Source organism: Rhinolophus sinicus, chromosome 13, assembly GCF_057876585.1.
Source record: "Rhinolophus sinicus isolate RSI-liver-muscle chromosome 13, RSI-T2T, whole genome shotgun sequence".
In the NCBI taxonomy this organism is placed as follows: domain Eukaryota; kingdom Metazoa; phylum Chordata; class Mammalia; order Chiroptera; family Rhinolophidae; genus Rhinolophus; species Rhinolophus sinicus.
In genome coordinates, this window is record NC_142513.1 from 23,218,704 (window position 1) to 23,239,106 (window position 20,403).

At 44.5% G+C, this 20,403-nt stretch overlaps 1 protein-coding gene across 1 annotated transcript; it reads right to left on the reverse strand.

Moving 5' to 3' along the window:
* Nucleotides 1–1,428: 1,428 nt before the first annotated feature.
* Nucleotides 1,429–17,728, reverse strand: TBC1D20 (TBC1 domain family member 20). Its single transcript, XM_019755201.3, has 8 exons — nucleotides 17,427–17,728; nucleotides 11,110–11,295; nucleotides 9,400–9,477; nucleotides 6,277–6,463; nucleotides 6,020–6,121; nucleotides 4,963–5,104; nucleotides 3,949–4,136; nucleotides 1,429–3,708 (listed from the first exon to the last, which is right to left on the reverse strand). The coding sequence occupies exons 1-8, from the start codon at nucleotides 17,494–17,496 to the stop codon at nucleotides 3,453–3,455; spliced, it is 1,209 nt and encodes a 402-aa protein (XP_019610760.2). The 5' UTR covers nucleotides 17,497–17,728; the 3' UTR covers nucleotides 1,429–3,452.
* Between the last annotated feature and the right edge of the window lie 2,675 nt (nucleotides 17,729–20,403).

Sequence of the window (20,403 nt, forward strand, 5' to 3'; positions counted from 1 at the left end):
AGATCCCCCAAGTTAAAGGGCGCAGCCCCACACCAGATGCAAGCCGCAAATGGAGTGCCCAGGCTACTCACACCTCTGCCTGGCCAACTTCAAATTCAGGGGTTTCCACAACTCCCCCTCAGGGTCAGTATTTGCTAGAAGGGCGCTCAGAACTCAGGAAAACACTTACGTTTACTGATTTATTATAAAGGATGTAATTCAGAAACAGCCCAATGGAAGAGATGAATAGAGCAAGACGTGGGGGGAGGGTGCAGAGACCCCTAGCCCTCTGGGTGCATCACCCTCCAGCGTCTTGGTTTGTTCAACCCAAAAGCTCTCGGAATCTCTAAATCAAGTTTTTGTAGAGTTCAATCTCCAGCCGCCCCATCTCTTCCAAGAGGTCAGTGGGTGGGGCTGAAAGTTCCCACCGTCTAATCACTGGTCCTTTCTGCTGACCGGCCCCATTCGGAGGCTATAGGGATCCCACGTTAAGTCATCTCCTGAGCATAAGCTCGGGTGGGACTGAGCAACAGGCAATGATGAACAACAAAAAGACACTCCTATCACTCAGGAAATTCTAAGAATTTTAGGGGAACTGGGGACAAAAAGTATTTATTTTACCACACACACCTTTTCTTCAATGTTCCAATTTTCAAAATTCTACTCTTTACATTCAACCATCAACTATGAAACTGCCACTGACTCTGCCACTGAAATGACTCCTTCAGTGCAACTCTGGTGTGAGCTCCCAGAGGCAGGGCAGCGTCCTGGCCGGCCCTGTATTCTCGGAGTCAGATCAGAGGGCAGCAGGTGGCCGGCCTATGGTGGTGGGATGTGGTCAGGGAGCTGTGATGCCAGCTCAGCCTTGGGCACCCTCACCTCTCCCCTCTGTGCCAGAGAAGCATTAAGAAACATCCCAGATGACATGGATTCTTGTCTCCGTGACCGGCCCACCTTCAGGGTGGAGGTGACAGGCACTTGGCTTCTCTGGGCTCCCACTACCCCATAGCTGGGAGTGTTAAGATGTTGGAAGAGGTTGGCAACAGTTCTCGCAGCTCCTTTGTGGATGGAAACTATATGTAGAGACACGGTTGCATTCACATCAGGCTCTGGTTAGGTTCCCAAAGTGAATGTCAGCCTTCAGAGAAAAAGGCATCCCCAGAACAGTGTGTGACAAACAGTCAAGATCACCCAAGAGTAATATCCCACACCACTCGTGCTGCTTAACTGTGACCAGCGGCGCAGGCAGCAGCTGGAACGTGTAGGTCACACTTCCTGCAGGGGAAATAGAACCCAGACTGCAGGCATCCAGACACGTCAACGCCAACCGGGAGTCCACAGACCAGACGCAGTCGCGGGCCAGGGGTGGGAGGCGGGGAGGCAGTGTTAAGGCCAGGAGACCAGGGTCCACGGCCCACAAGTGGTGGACAGGACAGAATGACAGATTAGTAACCACATATGGCTGTTTATTTCATACAGGGCTCTGTACAAAATATTTACACATATTCTTTACAGAATAGTAAACCACCTGAAGGTAAAAAGATAATGCCTTCTTCTCATTGGCGGGGAGAATCCTGATGTCAGCAAAGCTATAAAACCAATGAACTTTCTTCTCCTTAGGCCACATGAAAGCAAATGCCACCTGTTTCCTGGAATTCAAAATGCTGTGGTGCTGGGACCCTGATTGTGTTCACCTCCTTTCCTTTTCCCCACCAATTCCTTCCGTATTTGCCGACAGGCTTCAGTGCTTGTGGCAGGAGCAGCCGACGCTGCTGTTCTTTTGTAAAGATGACAAGAGGATGAATTTGCTGTGGGGAAAGACTGGGAATATCTGTCACATCATTACCTATGGATCCTGGAAGAATTTCCTTTTTCTCGATGTATCCACCACTTTCTAGGTTAATTCATGCACATTGAACTCACCCCAGGTGGGACTCGGCTATGAAGAATGATCCGTCACTATGAGCTTTTTTTGGTTTTAAAGTGCAACTTAGTGTTGACGCCTGTCGTGACCTCTCTGGGCTCGCCGGCAGCCCAGCATGCTAAATGCCCTCCACTCTGTACAGTGGGTATGTGGGAAGGATGTGGATGGTAGGGTAGAGTGCCTCTGGCATGTTCACTTTAAGAAAACACCTGTCAAGAGGGAACAGTGCTGGAGACAGACCAGGAATATTAAAGTACATGGCTGCTTTATACTATATACCCCAATTCTTTGAAGCAGCAAAAGGCACTTTTATTTCAAGCTAGAGTTAATCTAAAACACACCTGGCTTTGCTTACAGGAAAAGTTGTCTGGGAAGAACTGAAATGATCCATCTCATTCCCTGAGGCCTGGAGAGTCCTCAGGCAGCTTGGGGCAGGGAGCTGGGTGTTCCCGGCTCCTACCACACTATTCGGGCTGCAGGCTGTCCCTTTCTGGGTGTTAACAAGTTTCCAGTGACATTTCATTTCCAACTGAGAAGGAGAGACCAGCAGTTGAGGAGATAAATCAAACCAAGAAAACAAAGTCAAGGAGGTGAGCGGGTACCTATTTGGAAGTAGATGGGTGATCTGAGGAAAACAGGAAGGAAAGCTAGACAGGAAGTGGGCACCTGGGAAGTGTGGGGCCATTTACAAATACCAACTCTGGCTAAAATAAAATGTTAAATAATTGAATAAAAAGGCAACTTCAGGGCCTTGGAAGCTCATCCTTCTGATGAGAGCTATTTTTTTCCATGAAGGAACTATTATTTTTAAAGTGAAGTTACTTCACATGTTGGGTATTATGTAATTCTAAAAATAGTAATAAAAGTGTCTTTTATAAGCAACTTTGTGTGGCTTGTAGAATCGAGTAGGTAGGGGGGGGAAAAAAAAGCGCGGGCAAAACCAGCCTGTGTCTGGGCCCTAAAACCTAACACTCCTTCCCATCTGACGGGAAATGCCCCAGTGCTTTCTAGGCTGAAAATTGGTAGGATTTACCCAGTAACCTAATTCACGTCTGTCTCCTTGATTTCTGACCAGCTAGTGGGGCTGCACTTACAGGGGCCAGCCTTCTTTAGCAGAAGCTCCTTCCTTCTTTGTCCGGATGAAGCAGACAGAACAGGAGAAGCTGTGAGGCGGGCATTCAGTGGTCCAGCTTACTTAGTACTGGGCAGCCAGGAGGGTCCCCAGTAACCAGGCCCAGTGGGTTCCAAAGGCATCGGGGAGCTAAAAATCTTCATTTCCTCCAACACAAGAGGAGGTACGGAGAGCCCATTCAGAAGCCCCCACAAGGGAACAGGAGTTCTCTGCCCAGGCCCCCCAGTGCCCAATGTCAGGCAGGCTCTGCTATTGGCCTCTGAAGCAAAGGCGAACTGTGGACAGGCCGGGCAGGGTGGCAGGAATAGAAAACCCTTGACAGAAACCCTTTTAATAAAGGACATCCCACCCCTCCCCATCCTTCCATGGAAGGGCGAGACCTTAACGTAACGTCAGAGGCAATGTCTTCTCTGGCGTTCAGGGGAACAGCTGCAGCTGAAACTTAGGAGCCCACTCCAGAGCACTTTTCACCACAGCCAGAGCAGCCGCCCCAAGTGCCACTGTCAACCCCATCACTGCCAGTTTCACAAAGCGGTTGGTCCTTGGTTTGGTCAGGACGTCTTTTGTTCGCTCCTCGGGCTGTAGAAGTCCCCGAAACCGCTGCCGCAGTACCATGTCAGGCCTCTGCTGAGCTGACGCCAGCTCAAAGTCTTTGAAGGTAGAGGCTGCCGTTCTGTAGAGAAGGAGACAGAAAGAAGGAAATAGTATGAAAGAAATAGGCTGAGGGCTCAGCCATTCATTGCTCAGGAAACTCTTCTTTATAAAGACCCTTGCTGACCAAGTGGGGATTCCGCTGGCCTAAGCTTCGAGCTCTGGAAACCTCCCCCCAGCCCTGTCCCCACTGACACAATCTCCCACCATTTCTGCTCACTAACAACTCCCCACTCCCAAGCAGTGCCTCAGTATCACTCACTTCATGGATTGCTGTTGGGCAGCTGCCTTCTCAGCAAGTTTGGAGGAGGGAAACTGAACAAACAGGTCGCCAGCTCTACTGATCAGCGTCTCATAGGGAAGGTCCTGAGGGATCTGAGACAACAGGTGGTGGACCGAGGCCATGTCGCAGTCACAATCCTGGACTTCCTGCTCTCGATACAACACGATCTGTGAAGAACAAGGCTTTGCATCAGAGACCAGAACAGACAAGGCCTTGGCTAGGTGCACTGCATTCTCCTTAGGGATGAATTTAAACTGGTACCAGACAGGGCTCACCCCAAATGTCTGGCAAACTGTTGTATCCATCAAGGGAGTAATAATGTACCTATCTGAGTGCTTGTCCTGCTGGGCTGGCCCTTCCTATTAGAGGCAAACCTCTACTCCATGATACGAGAGACTGACCAATTAAATAAAGGAGATTCTTTTAAGGAGGGAGAAGAGGAGAGGGATTACTGGAAGATTCCTGGAGGTCCGGCACAGGAAAAAATTGTTCAAAACAGTCGAAAGATTGGTCTTGCTCTCTTTAGAGAGCAATGAAGAGTCCCCACGAGTCCCCACCCTCACCCCACCCCCCAATGACTCAGGCCCTTAATAACTGCACCCCTGCCCCCCCGCAAACCATCTCAATCTTCTATCATAATACCACATCTCTTCTTTTCTTAAACCCAGAGTTGGCAGTTTGTACCAGGTTAGGAGATGTCAGCAGGAGAACATAATTCACAATGCAGGTGAGCATTTTAAAGGTCAGAAAAATCACGCCATAAACAAATCTGTTCAACTTCGTTTAACCAGCATTTCCCAGACTTATTTTTACACAGAACATATTTTTCCATGACACTGCCATTACTGTAGCACAGAATGGCATCCAGGCACACCAGTTTGGCAAATGCTGTCTTTTGCCTCTTTCTAAAATCCCCAGGTTTCCCGTTAGGAGAAATGATCAAGCTAGACCGTATGATGGTGAAGCTAGCTGTAGGCTTAGGCCTGTACCTACCACAGCCGCAAAGTAGATGGGCATCAGGGGGTGGCAGGCCAGGAAGAAGTCGTACAACCGCACAACGTGCCTGAAGTCAGACAGGACGTGGCCAAACCAGGTGATGAGCCAGCTGAGGGCAAAGATGGTCCCCACCTCGGCTCTAGGAGCAAGGAAATCCACATGTTAGGCTCCCTGCGGAGTCAGCCCTTTCCTTTCTCTGGGCCCTTCTTTGGCCTCAGCGCTGTGAGAAGGAAGCATCTGGGAAATACGCTTTCTGGAAAATTCAGCCACCTAGGAATTCAGCATTTTCTCCTCACAAAATACAAAGTCCTTAAAATGTAGCTGCCATCATGACAGTATTAACTACAATAGGGTCCTGGTTGCCTTATCGTACTGGGTGCTCTCCTAATGGCCAACGAATGTCTACTACAGGAACAAGAAGCATCTGTTTTCAGAACACTATACCAGGATTTTCCATCTGAGAAAGTCATACCCTTTTGGGGGGCACAGGCACATACTCAGGCTTGAAAACACAACTATTAATTTTTCAGTTAACCTGAGATGACTGAAACATCTTAAGACACAGCCATGATTAAAAAAAGAAAGAAGTGACGCATTGGCCAAGGACACATTTCCAACTCAAGAGAAGGAAAAAAAAAAAGAGATCTACGAAGAAATATTTCTTCTTGGTACGTGGTGAATAAAACCCCCCACAGGTGGGCTTATATTTCTTGCCTCCGGGTCCTACAGGACTGTACTTCTCTGGTGGCAATAACCTCAAAGTCCACCCCGGCATACTTACCGTGTCCACCTCTCCCCGCTACATGTAAACTCCTCAAAGCCCTGGGCTGGGACATCTCTTGTATCCCCAAAGAGCATAGCACCCCAAAAGTGCTCCAAGACTGTACAGAACTGAATTATCCAGACCGCTGGTAACTGAAAAGGACACCTTGGAAGAACTTAAGACTAATCAACGTAAGATGATGATGAGCTAGACTTGTGAGGAAGAAACAAAGGCTAGAGACAGTTGAAGGCGTGTGTGTGCGTGTACACACAAATGTAGTCACATAAATACCTCTGCATGAAGTCATGGAGTTCTGGATTCACCTGGTCAATGATGGGCATCAGATAGTTTAATATATGCTTGGTATTGTCCATTGTTGGATCCATGAAATCCCTAGAGGGAGACAATTCAATGAGCTTGGAAAGACCAAATACTTAGGTCAGGGGTGGGGATGGAATGGGGCTCAAACCGCTGAAAACACTGACTAGAAAATGGGCTGAGGAGTTATCCCGGGGGAGGGGGGCTCTTATGTTCCTCTGCACTGGTACCTGAGGTGGTGGGTAGACAGCTTTTCTACCAGGGAAGTCGCCAGCCTCTTGCCTAGCACCAGCAGAAACGTGACCACGATGTCATGGTAGCCCTGGTAGTAGTGCAGCTGAGGGTTGCGCTCCAGGATGAGGAGAATGATGTCAATCAGCTCCTCCTGGAGCCCCGCTCGCTGCTCATCCGGCATGCCTGGGCAGGCGAGAGGACAGAGGCGCGCTTGAACATGGCGAGCCGCCTAGCAACGCGGAGGTTCGGAGGACGGTCGGTAATGGATTTTTAGAAAGTATTTAATAAAAGAAAGTTTGTATTTTGTAACACATATCAAGATCCACATACATACAGGAAACACATGGCAGACAGGAAAGAGCCACAGACCAGCAACCTTACAGTGGGGGCACACGCAGATCCCATTTTGACCAAGACACCACAGTTCACATTGCCAATAGTGTGGCTATTTGGCACCATGTGTCTCCTGATGCAATGCACTGAGAAGAACTCAGCATCACTTCTGTGCAATTCCTATCAAGAGTGTATAAACCTAGATCGAATAATGAGGAAATACCAGACAAATCCAAATTCAGGGAAATTTTATGAAATAACTGGCCTGTCATAAAACACAAAAGAACTATTCCAGATTAAAGGAGGCTAAAGAGAAGCGATGCCTGAATGAGAAATGCATGAATTTGTATTTTCTTTTCCTATAAAGGACATTATTGAGATAAATGGTGAAATCTGAATAAAATCTGTAATCAGATGGCAGTATTTTTCAACATTTTACTGATTTTGACAAGTGTACTGTGATTAGGTAAGAGCCTTGCTTTTAGGAAATACACCCTGAAATATTTAGAGACAAAGGGGCACCATGTCTGTAATTTATTTTTAAATAGTTCAGAAAAAAGTGTGTGTGTGTGTGTGTGTGTGTGTGTGTGTGTATGGAGAAGGAGAGAAAGCAAATATAGTAAGAGGTTAACATGTAAGAAAATCTGGTAAAAGCTATCTGGGGAATTCTTTGTCCTATTTTTGCTACTTTTCTGTAGGTATGAAATTATATAAAAATAAAAAAATGTAATTGCTTGTTCCCTTCTAAACCAAACCAGATTATCACAGGAAATACTGATCTCCTTGATCCAAAGATGCAGCTGGCAGCAGGGGAGCCTGTCTCGGGAGCTCCTTCTGAGGATGCAGCTGAGTCTGGCAGTGTTGCTTCTCAGCTCATCTGGCTTTTCGTATAAAGACGCCAAACCCTGGCCTTGTGAACTGCTTTAAAAGAATGGCACATAGCACAGATTTCCTACTCCATCAGTTTTCCCAGTTAAAATAGCTAATGTAAGGGCTCAGACTAAACTGAACAAAGGGTTTAAGACAAGAGCGAAGCTCATCTCTTGCCCGTATTTACCCTACTGCTTCTCGAAAGGGCACACTCTACAAGATAAAATAAAAAAGAAAATGCAGTAAACTAAGTACTATGGATAGGTAAAGTCATGAAAGTAGTGAGAGAAAAAATTCAACCCTGTTTGAATTTTCAGTATAAGAGTGGTCAGCTAAGCTGAGAACATGAATGCAAAGAGTATGAAACCACATGGAACCAAAATGTCCTTCGATAGATGAATGGATAAAGAAGTTGTGGTATATATACACAATGAAATACTATTCAGCAATAAGGAAAGATGAAATAGGACCATTTGTGACAACATGGTTGGATCTTGAGAGTATGATGCTAAGCGAAAAAGTCAGACAGAAAAAGCAGAGAACCACATGATTTCACTGATATGTGGTATATAAACCAAAAGCAACAAAAGAACAAGACAAACAAATGAGAAACAAAACTCATAGACACAGACAATAGTTTAGTGGTTACCAGAGGGTAAGGGGGGTGGGGGGTAAGAGATGAGGTTAAGGGGAATCAAATATATGGTGATGGAAGGAGAACTGACTCTGGGTGGTGAACACACAATGGGATTTATAGATGATGTAATACAGAATTGTACACCTGAAATCTATGTAATTTTACTAACAATTGTCACCCCAACAAACTTAAAAAAAAAAAAAAAGAAACCACATGGAAAGTTCAGCCTCCAGAAAGAATACCATTGACTGATGTTTCATAAACGGAAGAGGACTAAATGGCTCAGAGCGAAAATGGGTTACATCGGGAGAAAAAGGGGAGGTGTCCGTCCTGTGTAGTCCCACCCAAAGCGTGATAGGAAAAGGGGACAGGACCATGGGCATATGTTTTCATCAAAACCAAGTTGGATCCAAACAAATATAAAATCATGTTGTTCACTTGAAACTAATATAATGTTGGATGTCAATTATAACTCAATAAAAATAAATAAAATTTTGAAAAGCAAGATGGCAGGCCATTGGCTATATGAGAATCCCAAGAACCTCTCCAGGGAGCAAGGATGCAAGCAGAAAAGAAGGACCTTAAAAAGACAAAATCCAAGCAAGAGTGAAGCAATGGGTTTGGAGGTTCTGTTTCCTTTAGCAATTTCCCTCTCTTCATGGACCTAGGGATGGAGTTGCCAAATGAAGAGAAATAGATCACAAATATGAGATTTGTCGTCCAGTTTCCTTCACTGTAAAACTGGAGACAATGGTCATTCTCATTCTTCCTGGAATGGGGAGGCAATTTTAGAAACTGACTCTCTAAACATGCAGGGAATGGCTGCCTTTCCAGTCCAAAGCACTCAATATAGGTATATGCAAGATATCACTATTTATAAATCTAATCAAATGAAGATATTAATAGTTCTTGTTAGTACCCACTTCTAAACCAATCTACGTTCTAAAGCCAGATTGATGGCTCTAGCAATCCCTGTGAAGTCTCTTCTGTGGCTCTGAAAGGGGGGAAAAAAACCTCTTCTCTCATTTACCACTTCTAGGCCAAGAGAAATTATTTTTGGCTCATGCCTTCACAGTCGGGAGTGTGAGTGTGACCCGGTAAATGAAAGAATGACTCAGCAGATTGGGAGCACACAGGGTCCCTGAGAAAGCAGGGTCCTGCATGTTAGTTCACACTGTGTGCTGGGATGGAAACTGCCCAGGGCTGGCAGGCACCAACACAAGACAGTAAGTGCACTGGGACAGAAAGCCAGTGTAGCAAGACCGAGAGAGCGTCTCACCAGGAGGGAACCGCCGCAGGGACCGCCTGACATCCAGCAGTACTTGCTGGTAGTCCTTGCTCTGTCGCAGGTCCTTCCCTGCGGGAGGAAAAGGAACGTGTTATCATAGGACAGTCTGGGAAGCCAGAGCAGGAGTAAAACATTCTGGTATGACAGCAACAGCCTGGAGGACATACTTCAGTTTTTTTCCTGAAAAGGACATAACTCAAGAGACAGCACTGGGAGAGGAATCTTTAGTTTAGTTCCAAACATGCTGTTTGATGCGAGTCCTGATGATGGAGGAGGAGGGAACGCACTGTCCAGGGGGCAACTGAGCGAGGTAGAAAGAGCAGCAGAGGAGCGGTCAGGAGGCCAGAGGCCTCGTGTGGCCGCCAGGGGGGAACTGCTCTGAACTGCAAAGTCCACGTCTGTAAAATGGCAATAATCCCTTTCATAATGGACGTCTCAGGTTAGTGTAAGGACCAAACAAGATCATGAATGTGGAAACCACAGACCACTGGAAAAACTCTAGCATCTATCAAGTCTAGGAGAACTGAGCTGTTCAGAAAGCACCACTAAGAAACTCAGAAGATAACCTCTCTTGACCCAGAAATCCTAAAACTAAGACACTGCAAATAGGAGATAGTACTTGTATTCAGGTGACAAGCCCACAACAGTGTGAAAGTAAGGCGGCAGCAGCTAGCTGTTACGGCTCACAAGTGTACATTTCCCTCAACCCAAACCGAGTGTTGTATAACAAGTCTGCATTTCCTTCACAAACTGAAATCAAAAGCTCCCAGAGGAGCCTGTGCAATACTTCCCCCATTCCCCACCCCAGACTCTTTCTTATAAAGATTTGGGAAATTTGGAATGTGACAGAAGAACATCATCTCAGGATTCAGAGTGTGGCAATGCCTTTTCCTTCCAAGAAAAAGCCGACTGCTCTGAGGCAGCCAGTTTCAAAGACGATAACAAGCGGCAACTTAACACGTACTCGGCTGCACTCTGACACTGTGAACTTTTATTGGCAGAGGCTGGTTTAATCATCTCCAATACCTGGCACACAACAGGAGCACAGTGAATATCTGCCAAATGAGTGAAAGAATCCCCAGCACCTGGATTTTGGCCGTACGTACCAGGAGGGCAATAAATGTTCGTTGAGTGAATGAATGACGAAGTAGGCTCCCTGTTCTGCACTGTATTCCAAGGAACTCCTTTCACTACAAGGACCTTGCAAATTAGTTAACAGCTTTTCACACAATTATAGAATTTTAGAATTCAAAAGGATCTCAGTATGTCCCAATAAAAAGTTTTTTTTTTAGTTTTTTTTTTTAAGGACCATAGAGGTATCATCTCTCCCCATAGCCAATGTTTCTCAAAATGTAGTCCATCTGCATCAGAATTAGGTTGGGGTGCTTACTGAAATACAGATGCGTACAACCCACCTCTAAGATATTCAAGACTGCAATATGCATTTTTAATAAACTCCCCTACCTAGCCAATAAAAGCGATCTACATACCTACCTAATAATAAAAGCTCATTCCATTTTTGAATAAAATTCTACTTACAGTTTGGCCTGATTTTCAGATGGGGCCCGAGCATATCCTAAAGTGCTTTAGATTTACTCATCTACTCTTGGTTTGACATGAGCATAAAAATCAAGGACCCTGGAATTCTTGTTTTCTTGCCTCCTGGACAAGCTCCCCTCACAGGACCAGCCCCCTCCTTACCTGCCGTTGGAGGTGGGTCACTGGCATCGACATCCAGGAGCTTGGGCCACACTTCCCGCCGGATCTCATCGGTCAGGAGCCCTCCTTCGCTGATCGCCATGCGTCTAAGGGCAGCCACATCAGTGGGATCACTGTTCAGAGCCTGCTGTATCTCTGCCACTTTCTTTTTCCTTTTGGCATTAAAGTCTGAAAAAAAAAAAAAGGTGGCGGGGAGGCATTAGGCACATACTCAGCATGTGTACATTTTCTGTTCAGGGCTCAATCTCCTTGTATGGTCTGAGGTACAGGTTGGTATATTTAAAGCCAACATACAGATGTTTAATTAGCACATAATGTGTAAAACATTAGAGAGATATACCATGTAAGTGACAAGTAATAAATGCTCAGTAAATTCAGGCATATCTAACAGTTACTGTTCATGTTTTCCTAATAGAATGCCTGTTCTTTCTTAATACTAAGCTTCAGAGCATATATATCTCTTAATATAATCATTGTTTCCTGTTGTTTACAGAAGAAAAATGTATATGTAGGCCACCAAAATTCAATACTACACTTTTAAACAAAACCACAACCGTCTCCAGTTATGACTCACATAGAAATATTGATCAGAATCACATAGAAATATATTCAAAATCAGAATATCAAAGGGTATACTCAGGTCTCCAGTGTGACTGGTGGTAAGAGAGGCATAATACTGCACACAAGGCAACTGCTTCTTAACAACCATATTAATTACTATGATCAGGAAGTAATGTTTTAAGCATCTTACATCCTTATGTGATAGTTTGTTATTTATACATTGGCATTTTACTGTGTTTAAATTACTTTTTAGGAAATTGGTTGAGAGTTTGTGGTTGATGTTTATCACATTATAATTTTCCTATTTAAAATAATGGAGTGATGGGTTCTCAGAGTTTTCATATAGAATGTCTAATTTTAGGAACGGCAAACACAAGGAAAGTTAAACAAGACACCACAAAAGAGATGTCACAAAGCAGTGCATTATAATTGCCCAAAAAAAGGTACGTGCAGACACCAAGAGCTCAGAGACTACTGTGGGTCAGGCTCGTCTGAGAGGGCATTACTGAAGAATGTAGCTTAAATAGGAAAAGGAGGGTTTCAAGAGGCTGGGAGTAGAGGTGGAGAGCAGAAGGAAGGCTCGAGACAGGAAACACAAGACCCTTTCATTGAAATGTGAACAGACTCATTAAAAAACATTTATGTAGCACATACCAGGCGTAAGGCACTAGAGTTACGTGAAGTGGAAGATTAGATGGTAGGTTAGGCTTTAGAAGGGACTCACATCGGAAGGTAGATTAGGTTTTAGAAAGGACACAAGCAGCTTTCCTCAGTAGTGTTCTATTCTGAGACAATAGTCTACAAACTGTTTCCAGGACAAAGCTGCACATTATTAACACAAATGAAAGCTGGGACTAATGGTCCTGGTTACCCACCTATGGGAGTTGCGACATATACACCGACCGGTCTGGAGTCACATGCAATTGGAGGTGCAGTCAGGGAAAGAACACGGGTGACTTTTCACCTCGGTAAACCTGTTCTCCTGGCTAGACTGTTATTTTCCCTGGTAGCCGAGTAGGGTGACCATCTATCTCTTTCAGTTCGTCTGAGATTCCTGATTGCTACCTATAATCCTGGTATAACTACTCATAGTAAACCCTTCCTGCTATTTGCACTCTCAAAAACGTCCCAGTTTGTATGCTAAATTAAATGGTTACTCTATCTAGAAATCATGAAAAATCAAATCTCAATTCCCTTTGTCAGCACAGCACCTAACTAGTCAAATGTCTGTTTACAAGGTGCTTTAAGCTCTTGGCTTGAGTGTGTCCATCCATCCCTCCATTTATCTGTCATCCATCCTTCCACTTGTTCATTAGTCTATCACTTCATTTATCAGTCCATCATTTAATGAACATCGACTTGTAGTAAGCACTGTACTGGGCTTAAAAAGATGAATGTGACTCCCTCCCAGCGCTGAGGGACAAACAATTATTATACATGATATAACAGAATCATGAAGAATTATGAAAATCCAGGGGAAGGAATGACTACTTCTTAGGCAATCAGGAAAGGCTTCGCCAAGAATATGTTCTGGTACGTTCTTAAAGAAAACTTTGCACACGGAAGAGTAGTTAGAAGGGAGAGTATTCCAGGCAGAGGAAAGAGCGTGTGTAAAGACTTTGTCACATGAAAGAAATATCACGTCCAGAAAACACAGCAAAAATTCTGTGAGGCTGAAGTGTTAGGTACAGGGAGAAAACAGAGGCTGGAAAAACTGCAGTAAATGTGGCTTCTGGAAGAGTCGGGGCTTTGTCCTGCACTCACGGGAAGACAGGGAGGGATTTCACTTTGGGTCGAAGGGCCATCCTTTGTAAGAGAAGACTGTATGCTTCCAAAGAGGGATCAGAGACACAGGAAACAGAGAAGACTTTTTATATAACACAGACTGAGACAAAATATAAGAAGGAATTGAATTAATTTCCAACAAAGAAAAAAAGTACCAGATAGCCTACATTATGATTATTTTTTTACTTATAAGAGCTTCCTTGTACCTTCTACGTATCACAAATTAAGAACACTTACATGGTAACATGACTATGGCTTGAGGTAAATTGACATGTAGAAATCTTGTTAACCTACTTGCTATGAGTGTAGACAAATTTTCTCAGTTTGTTTAGACATATATCCACCTGCCCCTCTTTCCAAGTAACTATTCAGCAATCTGGGGGAACGGAAAACTGTTGCTTCTGTCTTGAGGAAAATAACGCTGTTTGCGATCAGTTGGATTTCTGTTAGGTTTTGGCAAATAATCTGCCAGAATTTTCACTAATTCTGAACCCAAACCACAGCTCCAGTACCTAGTCCTCTTAGCACTCTGTTCTGATTCTATTTTTAATCCTGCATTTCAAAATTTATTCTGATCTTCTGGATTTCGGTGCTCTGTAGGAACTCAATAAATATGGGCAGAACAGAAAAAATAATTTAGGTTAGCTACTGTTCCTCTGGAAAAACTGGCCCGGAGTAAATGACTATTTCTCCATACTATTGTTAAGGGTATGCCCACTGCACACCTCTAAATAGTCACACACCGCTTAACTAGGATACGTTCTGAGACATGTGTCATCAGGCATTTCGTCACTGTGCCAGCATGACAGAGTATCACACACTTACGCAAACCTACATGGCATATCCTGCTACAACCTAGGCTATATGGTGTGTTACCTTTGTATATGTGGCCCATCATTGATTGAAACATCATTATGTGTGGCACACGACTGTAGATTTGTAGGCTCTGCCCTTTTTCTAAAGCTTCCGGTACTTCCCCGAGTAGGATGCTGCTCAAATGTGCATTTTAGCTGCAGTCTGTTCAGGCTCCAATATCACGTTCTTCAATTCTAGTGATTATGTATTAATGGCAGATGAGGAAGGTACTCCTAAGTGTGCCATCCCCTCCCCCACAAATATTTATGACACCTAATACATGGGCTCTCATTGTGACGTAAAAAGGGAGGAGAAAACAGAAACCTCGAGTGAGCTAGAGATGTATAAATTACAGAGTGATAAGGGCAACTTCTAAACTCCACACTGAGGGAGAGAAGGTTGGCAGAGTCTCAACTCAACAACCAATTTACACATATCCCCTCCATCTCAGAAAGAGAAAAATCATAGAGCTGTTCTTGGGATGCTCAGGAAAATATTAAAAATAATGCCTAATAGCTACTTTAAGAAATATTTTATACAAGGATTTTGGGGTGGGACACACATTTCTGGACTTGAGAATGCTAATTTGGGCTTGGGATAAAAGCCCACATTTCATCTGGAGGTAGCGCATATGTGATAATACAAGTCCCTGAATCCTTGCTTCTCCAATTTCTTTTTGCCCCACTTACATGAGAGGTTTTACCTATTCCAAAGTTGGTATCTTCCAAATTCCTTTACAGGAAAAGGTCTGGGCTATCATAACCGTGACAGAATGAAATGACTATCCTACAATTGGCTGCAGAATATAAGACACTGCTGTAAGTAAATCCCTGATGCCTGAAAAAGCAATTCAGTCAACAAAGGAAAAAGAAATGATACAGGCATTACTTGGCTAGCTCGCCATTAAAATGGTCATTTTAATAAGAGGCACTGAAGCAGTTCTTGAACGGTTCAGATAATGATGGTTCAGCCCATTATTGTCTCAAACCTTCCCCAATTCTGGCTATGGAACCAAGGTAAAGATTTCTGCCTCCTCAGAACAAACAGGTATCTCTGAAAGCACCTGCTTGGGGAACTAAACAGACAGGGAAAGAACAATGACTAAAGATCAACACTAGCTATGCTTCCTCTAAAAGTTTTTCCATATGTAGTTTTCCAAAATACATATTAGTGACGTACATCAGCTAAAAAGCTCCATATACTTAATAATGGAATCTCATGTGAGAATACAAAATTCCATACCAATTATTTGGTTTAATCTTGCCTATCAAGAAAGCTTTGCAGTCTTTAAATAGACATTAAACTCAAACTAAGCAACGCTAGTCTTGATCAAAACAATGGAAGAACTAGTCAGAGAGGGAGAGAACACGCGAGAGAGATCTCCTTAGACAGGTAGACAGCAGCCTACCCCACCCCTATAAACTCCTGAAGTTGACATTGGAAATTAACTTAAAATTTTATGCTTGAACTTCATATCTGTACTGGAAAGACAATGGGAGAGGAAAACCTTACCTTTTTCTAAGGCTCCTATTAAAAACAAAATAAAACAAAGTAGCCTCTGTTTTTGAAGGTTCTATTTAGTTTCAACAAACAGTACTGCAACTAGCAGATTCATTAACTCCGGGAAACATAAAGACAAGTATGTGTTAACACAGCTTTACCCCCAAAACGGAGAAAAATATTCTAGAGAGTAAATCAATCTGATCATAAACTCTACAAAGGAGAGCTTCTAGTATTAATAACTTTGCCAATATGATTAAAAACACAACAAAAACAAACAGGAAAAACAAAACAACAACAAAAACCTTTTTCTAAATCCATTCAGAGAAGCAAAGTCAAGGAAACTAGGTGAGGGGTAAAGTCTCTTAACTTAGGCACAGTTGCACTACAACAGGTCAAAGGACCCATACCACCTGGGACACTATTATGCCACCAGGACAGATGTCACACAAACACCAGCAAAGGGTTACAAGGCCAAAGGGCCCAGAGAAGTAATGTGAGTGAGCTCCACTTCCATCCAGGACTAGAATAGGAGAAAAAGGGGATAAAAGAAAACGAGACCAGAGAAACAAGATGTGAATGGGTGCTGCATCGAAATTTAGGGGCTCCATGGGGAATATGTTGTTGGCTCTATTATGGGCACCACCCATTAGAGGAGGGAAAAGTGGGAAAGCTCCATTAGTCTTCTCCAGAGGGAAAAAAAGATTGTTTTACTCGGTACAGAGTAAACAATAACTTTAACTGTCATGTCTTAATTCTATGTAAAATATATTTGAAAATATAGTGCACAACAAGACCATGATTTCACACAAATTATTGCTTAGATGAAACAGTATTAAAAAAATAGAACATTGCTTTTTACACAATCAAATAACATTAAAATAGGTGGGACAGGATTGATACAGAAAGTACATGAGTGGCTGCCAGGAGCGGTGGAGACTGGGGAATGGGAAGTAAGAGCCTTTTTTCCCCCGCCCCGAATTATCACTGTGGACCTAGACAGCGGGGAAGGCTGGACAACCGTGTGCAAGTACTAAGCACCACTGAACCGTACACTTGAAAGGGGAGTATGTTATGGTAATTAAAAGAAATAGGTGGTCATGCACGCCGCGTAAATAAAGCCGGCGACAGATGAATGAAGTTTGGGAAACCAGCCTTACAACTAGGGAGGCGCCAACAGGAGTGTGCGGACGTGGCCGGACAGTTTCAGGCCCGGGCTGAGGCTCGGCCTGAGTTCTCAGAGAGACCCGATGCTCCGAGTCAGGCGAGACGAGGCCGAGGGCAGAGTCCCCCCACCCGGTCCGTTTCACTGGGGACGCGGTTCTGCCGCCAGGTTTCTTCTGGTCTCTTCATCCGCTGACCCCCCGATTGCAGGCTGTCCTCTCCTCCAGCCCTTTCCTCTCCCGCCGTCCCGACCCCGCCCGCGGCCCTGGGCGCACCCTGCGCAGTCGCCGCCGGGCCCCTGAGCCGGCGGTCCCTCAGGCGCCGCTGGCGCAGGGGCCCTCTCCTCCGACAGCTGTCCCCTGCCCCTCGGGCCGCCTTTGCCCCTCAGGCCGTCCTCGCAAGCCACTCCTCCGCGCCCCGGCCGGCTTCCGTACCTGCCTTCTCCGTGTTGCCGTCCCAGCGGCTGGAAGTGAGGCCGTCGCCCTGCGCACTCCGGGAGGCCATGTCCCGGGGGCCCGGACTCGGGCCCGAGCTCCGGCTGGTGGCGGAGCCTCCAGAAGACGCGGCTGTGGCCGCGGGACCCACCGCCCGCTCCGCGGGGCAGGCTCCGCTCGGTCGCCCGCGGTGCGCAGGCGCGTAGGCATCCCCGCGCGGGCCCCAGCCCGGTGCCGACACGTGACCGTTCGCTACGCTGGAGCGGGCAGCTGTCTCCGGAGCACGCGTGCGGGCGCCGTGAGCCGAGGAAGAGGGCAGGGAGCGCGCCAGGGAGACTTCCAGCTGAGCTGTGGAGCGTGGCGCTCTTGAACAAGTGTGTTCAGGACCTGATTTTGTCATGGCTTTTGCTTTTGTTTGTAAAATGATACTGATGATAATAAAAGTACTGAACTCAGTTATTGGGAAAGTGCGTAGAATACTACCAAGCATATAGTAACTACGCCATAATTATGAGCTACTGTTTTTGCTTACCAGAGATTGTACTTCCTGTTTCTCCTTCCCACACGTACTCCTGTCATGCTTGGCTACTTCAGGGTTTTATCAGAACCACCGTATACGGCTCCGCAGGCTGTGCACTGCCCCACGCCAGGAGGGGCCGTTCATATAGATGATTACGTGAGCAGTGATCCCCTTTGAGTTGTACAAAACTGGCCACTTCGTCCAAAATGAGAATCTGGCTTAGGTCTTTGACCACCTTCTCGTCTCCAATGACAGCCCTTTCTCTCCAATTGGCCACACATTCCCTCGGTCACACACACCCCTATTGTGATTGCCAGCAACTACCCCACTTTACAAATCTCCAATGCATCACTTCCCCCCACTCAAAGTTCCCATGATTCTGGTTGTTGGATGACTCCTACCATAACAGTTCTTTATTCTTTGAAATCTGCAATCCACACAACCCATTACTACTGGCTCCTCTTGGTTTCATGCCCATCCTGTTCAATCCAGGTTCCAGGGTCCTCTGGGTGTCTTTCATGAGCAGAAAAGATCACTCTGAAGATAATTTGATTTTTAAAACTAATATTCAATTTATTACAATTAGAAATCCCAAAGTTGAGTTATTTCTTAATTCCAACTGACAAATTTTACAATTCCATTCATAAATCTAGTACATTTTAACAGTCACTTCTTTGGTCCCATTAATAAAATTGGTTAATTAAATTCCTTTGAAGAGTCGAAGGAATTGAAGATTCGAAACTGCATTTATAAATTTAATAATTCACTTTCCTTTTTTAAGTACCACAATTTTCTAACAAAGCCTTGAGTCCTTATGTAATTCCTGTAAATGAAATAAAGTTATAAATATGTTGAGTCATGAATTTTCAAACATCAATACAAATTTAATAAGACTTCAACTTAAAATCACAAGTCTAAATCTATTATTCAAATATACATTTGTAATTAGTACTGCAAGAATCTGTTAGAATTCTCAAAATTATCTTAAATATATAAGAATTTAAAGGATCACATTTATATACAAGGTGTGATCAAATATGGTGAATGTTTAAATTAAAAAAATTATTACAGTAAAAGACACATTGCCATTAATCTCCCTCAATGTATTCCACCTCTCTTTGAACTCACTTATCCCATCGTTCTTGCCACTTTCTGAAGCAGTTTTGGAAGTCCTCTTTCGTGTCTTTAGTTGCGCTATCGTGGCTGCCTCGATGTCCCAAATCATTTTGACTTTGGGAAAGAGCCAGAAGTTGCTCACTGCCAGATCCAGTGAGTCAGGTGGATGAGGACACACCTTAATGTTTTTGATAGAAATTGCCATATACCAGAAGCGATGTGTGACACGGAGCATTGTCATGATGGAGGATGATTTACAGCACACTTTAAAACACACCTTCTCTCAACTGGAGCTCATACCCGACTGACTGCACTGAACAAGTTGAAAGTTGTCTCACACCATTACTAGGGTTCGACATGCTGCTTCCCATATTGAAGATCCTGCCTTTCCGTTGGTTGGCACTCAGCAGCAGTATTCACTGTATTTTGTGATCACAACGGAAAGGCTCCGTGTCACACATGGCTTCTTGTATGGCAATTTCTGTCAAACAAAAACATTATGGTGTGTCCTCATCCACCTTATTCACTGGATCTGGCATCATGTCACTTCTGGTTCTTCCTCAAAGTCAAAATGACCATGAAAGGTAAACATTTTGAATCAATTCATAATATCAAGGCAGACATGACAGCACAACTAAAGACACTTATGAAAGAGGACTTCCAGAACTGCTTCAAAGTGGCAAGAATGATGGGATAAATGTGTTTGAAGTGAGGGGAAGCATTTTGAGGGGGATTAATGGCAATGTCTCTTTTACTATAATAATTTTTTAATTTAAACATTCACCATATTTTTATGATCACACCTCATAGATCGCTTAATACAAAAGTATTAGCACTGGGAGCTTGAAACATTTCTCGTCTTTATTCTAAATTGTAGTTGAGGTTAAAGGATGCTGATTGCCCTGAAGAAAGAACTGTCATCCCAATATGGGAGTAATATGCTCCAGCACTCTGGGGTATTTATTCCCTTCTGTTACTGTGCTGGCTGGTGTGCCAGCTAGATTCTTGCCTGTGGTAGTGACGGGACAGTGATCTGCTCGCCTCCCCACCATCACAACTCTAGGACTAAACAGTGAGTGGTCATTGTGAGGCTTGGGCCAGCTCTTATCCTCCATGAAACAAGGAAGTGGCTGGCTCTCAAGGGAAAGAGACTCAAGCTACTGCCAAGTGCTCAGGAAGATGAACAATGTGTCCAATAGAGATAACTAGTTGTCGTCCCGGGCTGATTCCCCATCTTCTGGGCAGCACATTGCCTAATTGCAGTTCATCACTATGGAGCTCTAAATGTCAGCGTGATCAGGAATGCCAGTCATTTTGCCTCATAATTCTTCATGCCCACTG